Source organism: Agelaius phoeniceus, chromosome 6 (genome assembly GCF_051311805.1).
Source record: "Agelaius phoeniceus isolate bAgePho1 chromosome 6, bAgePho1.hap1, whole genome shotgun sequence".
NCBI lineage: Eukaryota > Metazoa > Chordata > Aves > Passeriformes > Icteridae > Agelaius > Agelaius phoeniceus.
In genome coordinates, this window is record NC_135270.1 from 30686489 (window position 1) to 30695903 (window position 9415).

The 9415-nt window shown below is 52.4% G+C and overlaps 1 protein-coding gene across 1 annotated transcript; it reads left to right on the plus strand.

Annotated features, from left to right (window-relative positions):
• The first annotated feature begins 213 nt into the window (after positions 1-213).
• Positions 214-3816, plus strand: ZFP36L1 (ZFP36 ring finger protein like 1). Its single transcript, XM_054634543.2, has 2 exons — positions 214-470; positions 1290-3816. Exons 1-2 carry the CDS (start codon positions 414-416, stop codon positions 2238-2240), a joined length of 1008 nt encoding a protein of 335 aa, XP_054490518.1. The 5' UTR covers positions 214-413; the 3' UTR covers positions 2241-3816.
• The last annotated feature ends 5599 nt before the right edge of the window (positions 3817-9415 follow it).

A 9415-nucleotide genomic window follows, 5' to 3' on the forward strand; every position in this document is an offset into this window, starting at 1 on the left:
AGGGCGGGCCCGGCCCGGCCCAGCCCAGCCACCCACCCGCCGGCCGCTTCGCGTTCTTTTCCCCCCTCCCCCCTTCCCCTTGTCCCTCCCCCTCTCCTTCCTCCCGAAAGTTTTTTTGGGCCTGCCCGCCCGGGTGATTCAGTCGCAGTGTCAATCACCCTGCCCTCCTCCTCCTCCTCCTCTTTCCCGCCGCCGGCTCCTCCTCCGGGGGGTAAGTCACAAACTTTATAAGTTGAGCTTTCCGCGAGCCCCCTGGAAGCGGCGAGCGGGTGCGGCGGCCGGGCGGGCTGGTGGCGGTGTCGGCGGCGGGGGGAGGCTGCGAGCAGGGGCGCTGGAGGCTGTGCCTTACCCACGCCGTGACTCCTCGTGTCCAAGTGCCGCTGCCCCCTCGCTTCTCCCCTCGCTCGCCGAAGATGTCCACAGCCCTGGTGTCGCCCACCATCTTCGACTTGAGCGAAGTTTTATGCAAGGTAAGGGCGCCGGCGGGGGTTCTGCCGCCAACTTCGGGGCTTTTTAGGTTCCTTAGGGTTCGAGTTCGGGCTTCCCTCTTCCCCTCCCCCCCACTTCGTTTTCTGGTTGTGAGCGAGTTCTGCGCCGGGACCGGAGGGCGCAGGGCGGGAACCGAGCGCGGCCACCCCGTTTCGGGACGCCGGGGTCTCTCCCGCCCGCGTTTCCCGCCTCGGTCGCTCCGGAGGAGGAAGGGTGGGGGAGCCGCCCGCGCTCCCGGCGGGCTCAGCCCCGGCGCCGAGCGGGGGGGCCGGATCCTTCCCGTGCCCCCGGGGCCGCCGCGCTTCAACACGCCCGGGCGCGGCGCGGAGGGCGGCGGCGCTGCCGCGGGGCCGGGCGGGGGACGAGCGGGCGGACGGGTGGGCTCCCTCCCCGGGGGGCTCGGCCGCTCCTCGCCGGCCGCGCTGCGGGAGCGGTTGGGCGGGCGCCGCGCCTCGCGCTGCCCTTCCCGCGCGCCGCCGTCCCCGGGGGCGCTCCCGGGGAAGCGCTCCCGTCGCGCGGGGCTTCGGGCGCCCCCCCGCGCCGCGCGCTCGGCTGGCCCCGGGAGCGCTCCGCGCCGCGGACTGGGGGGGGCGCGGCGGGGGGCCCGGCCCGCGCGTGGGGCAGCGGCGGCGGCCGCCAGATGCGGCTGCGGGGGAGCTGTCGGGGCAGGGCGGCCGCCGCCGCTCCCCGGGCCCCCGCAGGCGGTGGGTGCCCCGCCGCGCTCTGGGCGCTGCGTGGGGATGTCGGAGGAGGTGGTAGCAGTAGCAGTGACGTGACCGGCTCTTGCTTTGTCCCCGCAGAGCAACAAGATGTTGAATTACAGCCCCTCGGGTGTCAGCGGGTGCCTGCTGGACAGGAAGGCGGTGGGCACCCCGGCGGGCGGGGGTTTCCCTAGGAGGCACTCTGTCACCCTGCCCAACTCCAAGTTCCACCAGAACCAGCTCCTCAGCAGCCTGAAAGGGGAGCCGGCTCCCATGCTGGGCCCCCGCGAAAGCCGCTTCCGGGACCGCTCCTTCTCCGAGGGTGGCGAGCGCCTACTGCAGCAAAAGCAGCCCGGGGGACAGGTCAACTCCAGCCGCTACAAGACGGAGCTGTGCCGCCCCTTCGAGGAGAACGGCGCCTGCAAGTACGGTGACAAGTGCCAGTTCGCCCACGGCATCCACGAGCTGCGGAGCCTCACCCGGCACCCCAAGTACAAGACCGAGCTGTGCCGCACTTTCCACACCATCGGCTTCTGTCCCTATGGGCCGCGCTGCCACTTCATCCACAACGCGGAGGAGCGCCGCGCCGTGGCGGGGAGCCGGGAGCCCGCCGTCACCGACAGACCCCGCCTGCAGCACAGCTTCAGCTTCGCCGGCTTCCCCAGCACTGCTGCCAGCGGGCTGCTGGACAGCCCCACTTCCATCACACCGCCGCCCATGCTGAGCGCCGACGACCTGCTGGGCTCCCCTACCTTGCCTGACTGCGCCAGCAACCCTTTCACCTTCTCCAGCCAGGAGCTGGTCAGTCTCTTTGCCCCCAGCATGGGGGTGCAGGTGCCCAGCGGGAGCTCCCCCACCACCTTCTTGTTCAGGCCCATGTCCGAGTCCCCCAACATGTTTGACTCGCCACCCAGTCCTCAGGACTCCCTCTCTGACCAGGAGGGCTATCTGAGCAGCTCCAGCAGCAGCCACAGCGGCTCAGATTCCCCTATCCTGGACACCTCAAGACGTCTTCCCATCTTCAGCAGACTCTCCATCTCCGACGACTAATCTGGGGTTATTCTTGCCCCTCCCCACCTCTATTACGATGTTAAGCTGAACTCCCCCCACCTTGTCCCCAGTAGCCCAAGCTGGATGGTAACATGTCCACTTGCCTGCCTGATACCCACTGGCTTAAACCTTAAGTGCCAAAATTACGATAAGAAGCAATAACGTTTACAAAATTAGTGCCTTTTAACACTTTTCACTGTGACTGTATTACCTCTCCAGCTGCAGAGGGCACCAGCAGCTCTGTGCACTTCCAGATGTGCAGGAAGTGTCCGAATCCGGCTCCCTCCACTGGCCACGTACTGCATCGCCCTCTCCCAGTCCCTTCCCGACTGGCCAGTTTCTGCTAGGCTGCAGGCATGTGGGCAACTGTTAACATCCAGCCCTCTTTCTCCCCTCCCCTTAAAAGACTAAATCTTGCCTGGATCCGCTCAGGTCTGCGGGAAGAAAAGCTGAGAACGGACAAAGATTGTAGCATGAGTGGGACTTCGACTGGGAGGAAGAAAACAAAAGAAAAGCAAAAAAACAGATGGACTATGAGAGACTTGATTTTGGTGCTAAAAGTTCCCCATGTATACATGTGACATCTTAAAACAAATAAAGAAATAGAGGGGTGGGGCTAACAGAAGTCATTCCACACACACAAGTTCGTGTAAACAAAAGTTCCAGTAGACATAGCTTTAATGGTTTTGCTCTAGAGTACTTTAGACCTATCTTAGAGCACTCACGCCAAGCTTTTTATTATTTTTTTCTGGGTTTTTAATTTTGTATAACTTTTCAGAAATTGGAGAGCAAATTTTGCTTGTCACTGCACAACAATATAAAAAGCTTATTTAACTTATCAAAACGTATTTATTGCCAAAACCTTTGCTTTTTAATTTTGTTCATATTTATCGGGATGATGAATCCATAGAATATATTCTTTTATGTTTAAATTATGATCTTCCATATTAATCTTAAGATTGTGAAGTGTCTTTTTTCCTTTTTTTCCCCACAGTTTAATATATTATACTACAATGACATTTTTTGTAACTTTACACTTTTTTTGGTTATTTTATTTTAAAAAATGAAAAATTAATTTAAAAAAATGCAAAAACTGTGTTTGGATTATTTATTTTAGAACTCCCTCCCCCTTTTTTTGTGTTGGACTGCAAATGGAGTTGTTGTGCATCTTTGCCTTTTCTCTTCTCCTTCTCTTCTCCTCTCCCGGGTCTTGCCTACCTGGGCTTTAGAATGTACATACCTGAGCTCTGTTGCGAGACAACGTGGAAGGAAGACCTTTTTCTTCCTCTTATTGTATAGATTCTTCAAGGAGAAAAGCCTTGGGCTCAAAGTGCCTATCTGAAGACATTCCAAATACAGTTTGTCTTTGCATTTCTGTATTCCAAGTTTGGAGTTTTCCTTGCCAAGGTGAATGGGACTGGCACAAAGAGAATAATGAATGTAATTTTTTTTTCCCCCTGTTACTGTTCGCTACACTGCTTTTTCTTCCTCTTTGTGTGAGTTTATTTAAAAGAGAATCTCTTTTGTAATGACTGTTTGCAGTTTAAATCAATAAACCCCAAGTTTTTTCAAGAAACTGACAGTGGAGCTGGTTTTACTTGGAAAAATTGAGGGGCTGGTTTTAGACAACCCCACAAATGCAGGTGCTTCCCTTCTCTTGACCCTTGAAGTGCCCGCAGTGTGCCCAGGCGTCCCTCCATCGTTCCTCACTGATGCAGCGGGTCAGCTGTGCGAGTGCTTGGGAGCAGATCAGTGGCAGCAAATACCTGGTGTGACCTACCCTGGTGGCCTCTAACCTTCTCGGTCTCTTGTGGAGTGCTCAAGTCATTCAGTCTGTTCCTGACAAGTTCTTTCTGACGAGCATGGCTTAAACCTGGGACTGGCTTTTGTTGCTTGTGTGTTTTGTGTGTTCCTGTATAGCTGCTTTCTCTTCAGGGAGGGCTTATGTGTGTTTTGAGTGAGGCTAAAGTGGGATGTCGAAGTGTTAGAGGTACTCCAAATCTCAGTCCTGGCTTCTTGGTGGTACTGGTCTGCTTCCACAAAGGGGCTCTTTGGTGCTTTGTGGAGGATAGGAACATGAAGCCCCAGTGAAGGCTCAAGTGTATGCACACATCGCGTTGCTATCGCATTTAAGTCCTTACGTCTTGAAGAATCAGCAATCCCAGAAACTTCTCAGGTCATTGGTTTTGTTTAGGAACACATCCTTGCCAGCACTGCTCATGGTGTCAAGTCTCATGTTTTCACCTTTGAGCTCTTCTATGGAGCAAGCTTTCCAGAGGCTGAAATGTTGCTGCTGAACCACCAATCCTTCAGCTGTCTTAACATGCCTCAATGTTCAGATTTCCTAATTCATGTTGGAATAGTTCCTGCCAAACAAAAGCTGTAGGATACCTCAAGGCTTACGCCGGTGAACCAACTTTCTCTGCTCTTAGCTCTATGCACTTGTGTGGTCTGGCACTAAAGGTGAGTTGGGTGGAGGAAAGACAGAGGAAGAAGAGTGTTGCTGATGGAAGCTGCTTCCCTTGAACACTGCAAAAGCTATATGGGGAGTTTCTTTGGCAGATACTGATGTAAATTACTGCACGGTGTGGTCTGCATGCTGATCCCCAAGAGAAGAGCCTCAGGCACAGCTTCAGCACTGCTGGCCTTCAGCAGTACCTTTGGCTGCAAACTTGCCCCTGGGCATAAAGGCAATGAGCCCTATGTGAAGGATGGGTTCTGCCTGGGAAACTTGTGCCCAGTTGCAGCAAGTGCCCAGGTGTGCCTCCTCAGCTGCTGGGAATCAAGCTGTCAGCCCCTGAAGAGTGAGAGTATCTGATCTGGAGGGGATCCCAAGTCTATTGCAGGGCACACTCATGGAGCTTGAAACTGCCTGCTTCCTTTCTGGACTTTCAATGCAGCTCTTCAAACAAATAGTCTTTGACCAGTTAATAATTGATGAAGAAAATAGCTGTATCAGTTGCACAATGCTATTGGTATGACAAGCAACCAGGAAGCTGTGCTAACAGTAGCTCTTTGCCCATGGTACTTGGGTACTTCCCTTGCCCTTCAAGTGCACTGATTCCGGGAAACCAGCACCGCTTTTCTTCTGTGAGTTTATTAATGATATATGCTTGGTCACTCTGTGTTTTGCTTTTTGAAACTAACCTTGAGCTGGTTCATGCAGGAGATAGAGAAGAGCCAAACAGGATGCAAGAGGCTTCAGCAGTGAAAGGATTTACCTGATCGATACCATTAGGATTCATTGCAGCTTTGGTGTGTGGCAGCAGACACTCTAGAGAGCGTCTCTCCTTCCTTGTATTTACCATGGATGAGTTGTTCATGCTCTTTCTCACAGGGTTAGCAAGTTCACCTAGTTGTTGTTTAGTTGTTGTTTAGTTGTTGTTGAACCTACCATGGCTGGTAATAGCCTAGGCAAGGCCCAGAAAAGTATAAATAGCCTATTCTGACATGATAGTTTTGAGATACACATTCCTCTGACTTGAGGACTCCTTCACTCTGGCTTATTGATTTAGTGCATGGGACTTCCAGAGTGGCCATAAAGTAGGGCTGGGCCTGTGCATGGGAGCAGCTGGTCCTGGTGTGCCTGCTGTGGCAGGGCAGAGAGAAGCACCCGTAAGAACAAGATGCCTGTGAGGTGCCATGGCAAAGCGTGCCTCTGTACACTGCACAGGTTGTGCTTACAGTTCTTACTGTGGGGCAGGGGGACACCTATGGTGGCTGGTGCTTCTCCTTGCATACATTTTGTTGTTGTCATGGGTGCTTGCTGTGGAAGGGACTTGGTCCATCTCTCTGGGCTACAAGCATTTGCTGCTTTTTGGCTTTGAATTTAGGTGTGTTTTGTGCTATCCACCCTCAATATGTCTTGGAAATTAGAGCCATTGTGTATGGCTGGCCGTGCCAGTTGCCTCTTGGTATGGAACGATGTGATGACTGATCTGCAGAGCTCCAGGTGGCTCAGATCCCACCCTGGTACCTGCCTCCCCCTTCCTAATTCCTGCAACAGCTGTATGTGTCCCAGAGACACTTGACTACTCACTGCTTTGCTATGGACTAGCTGTGGCTTTGGTGTCAAAACACCTTCAGTTCTGCAATTAGGGCCTGTAGAAGCAGAGGCCATCTCATTTACTGAACATCATAGGAGAGAGATGAAAAGTCAAATTTAGATTCTTTGTTGTTGTTGATGATTTCGTTTTTAAAGGCAGTTGGGAACTTAACTGTCTGATTTTGGCCAACTTTTGTTTAGTAACACTTGTACATAGATATGGTGTGCCAGATTGCAAGAGATGAAAAATACCATTTAAAAGGAACCCTGAAATTTTCCAAGTTCCTGGTCCTGACAGAGTTTGTCTCATCAGTATTGTCATGAAATTGGGAGGCAGAGAGGGAAAGAATTTGGAGAAGAAATATGCTTGGAGGGCTGTTACCATCTGGCTCAAATTTTTAGTCCATATGGTTCCCATGCAGTAAGTGCAGTGGTCTGTGGATGGGACTTTGGGCTGCTCCTGCAAATCTCCTCAGGAATAATGGGCTCTGCCAGGCCTTGGCACAGCAGAGGGGTCATGGCACTGGGGCAGGAAAGGATGGGGTCACCGTTGGAGATCAAGAGCCAGAGATTGAGCCCAGAGAGAGTGGGGATAGCATGGGTGAGAAAGAAGCCATGCTGTCCGGAGTCTGAAGACTACTCCTGTTCAAGTGCATAAAGGCCAATAATCTGGGTCTGTCCAGTGGGGCTCAAGAGCATCAAACTGAGGGGAAGGTCTGGGTGGTGTAGCCTGCTGGATACTATCTGATGACCATGCCCAAGGATATGAATGACTATTAAGATGCAGTAATAGAGGCAAAAACCACAGCATGCCCTTTACACTTGCTAATTGCTGCAATTTGTGTGGTCTGTGTTGGGGAAAGCTAGCATGTGCTTGAGTCTGGAGAAAGAGGCTTTGGGAGAAGGTGTTGTGGTCAGTGTGCGAACAAAGAGGCTCCTGACTTCGGTGCTGGGGGTGTTGTGGGGGCTGGAGGCTGAAGACATGCCCAGGGGCAGCGCTGACACAAAAACACTGCCTGGGAAGGAGAGAGAGAGAGAGAGACTTGTGCTTCAGGGAGGCTCCTCATGCCCTACATTACAACAGGCAAACATGAAGGTGTGAGGTCTGGTGCCATGCAGGGGGGCTGATGAGGCAGTCCTGCTGCAGAGGGGTGGTGTGCTGAGTGACCACATGCTCCAGCAACAAGCAAAAGTGTGGTCAGTGAAGTGAAAATAGGCAAAAAAAATTAAGAGTGAAGAACGGTGCCTTTCTTACCTGGGCCCCATAGAAGAGGGGTCAGGAGGAGCTCATAGCAGAAGCACTTTGAGGGGCATGAACCAGTCACAATCAGGAAGAAAGCTGCAAAACCAGTGTTAGGAAGGGGTGAAGGAGTTGTAGAGGGTCTCTTGAACACAGGGACAGATAGTGAGACTGGCTTGGTGGGGACCCTTCAAGAGTCTGCTGGGAACTCACAGAACAGCTCTTCCCCTCGAGGCTGAGTCCCGTCCAAAATGTTAGAAGATGATTCTGCCTGGTGATGTAAAATGTCCTTTGTTTAGAGACTCTTTGGCCCATTCAGCAACGCCTTTTCCTCACAAAGCCGATGCTTATTCCCTAGAATACTTACAGGGAAGGAAAAAAAAGGTTCCTCTAAGACACCCTAAACCAATACCTGCTGTGACTAAGCCCTGTGGGCAGCTCCGCAGCTGATTTATATCCTCCTCCTCCAAACTGGAGGGGTTAGAGTGGAAACAGACGCGGCGTTAAGCGTAGCCGAGGGCAGCGAGGAGCGGGCGAGCTCCGCGATGGGGCGGGAGCAGCACTGGGGGCTGCGGGGCGGCTGCTGCCAGGCGTGACGCCGGCTCGGGTTTCCTCGTAGGCAGAACAGAGCTCCTTTTGGCTAGTGCAGCTTTATGGGCTCGCCTGGGTTTATTATACTGCAAATGTTTTGAATTCCACATGTTAATTTCCAGAGAGGCTTTGTTTCACTTTTGCTGCTTCCACCCCCCGCCCCGGTTTTCTCTTTTTTTTTTTTTTTTTTTTTTTTTTTTTATTACCACTGCCCTAACCTCTTCTTTTTGACTGGGTTTTGGTAATAGCTGCCGTTTTCTGAGCAAACAGAGGACTGGAATTCTCCCTGCCTGGGCTCCAGCTGCAAATTAATCTCTTTTCATAGTTTCGTTTTATGTCCGCCCACTATCCCCACCACATTAACTCAGTCAACACATGGAAGTGAAATTTTTCCATCCAGGATCCTGCGGGTTGTAAGGCTGTTGTGGAGCACGTGACTGTCAGCTCCAGAGTTTTCTTGCACCTCTGGGTGGAAGGAAGTTTTCTCATCCCCCACACATGCGAGCGGTTGCCGGTGGGATGTGAAAGGTTTTAACGTTGGAAACATTTCAGGGTTCAGCAGCATTGCTGTGTGTGTTTAAAGTCCCGGCGCAGCAGCCCGGTGGAGGCACAGCCTCTGTAGGTACCGCACGTTTGCAGCACCTCCGGTGCCACCAGACACTGCTCAGCAAAGGAGCCGGGCAGGGCTCTCCATGGAGCCCTGCTCTCCCCACAGGGCTCAGCTCCATCCCAGCGAGGACAGAAAGCACAAGCAGTGACGATACTGACAAAGATGGATGGAGTCTGCCTGGCCTGTGTAGATGTATTTTGTAATTTCTACATGATGCCTTTCACATGTGGGCCTGGGCGGACTTTACAGGTATTTTGGGCACTTGGCAAATATATCTGTACCTATTCCACAGGTTTTAAAGCCCTGTTAGAGATACAACTGCCAGGTAAAGGGGATTGTTTGGCAGTGGCATAGTATCACAGAACGAACTGCAAAAATAATTCAGGACTCCTGATACTTTTTCTCCTGTCATAGTCTCCAGGCAACAGCAAATATTTCTCCTGAATACTCTGGATGAGCAGATGCCAACGTTGATTCACAGGAAAAGGATGTAGCCACGCAAGCCATAGAAATATTGTTTGGGATGGTAGCCACAGCCCCTAAGGAGACATTAAGCAATATGGAACAAACGCCAATGAAGCTCTTAAAACTCTTGCTGTGTTTGCTATAAAGAGATTTCTTGAGCAGTCTTAGGTGGGAACCTTTGTGATTTACCTTGATTACAGCTATGTGGAAGGAATATACTGTGT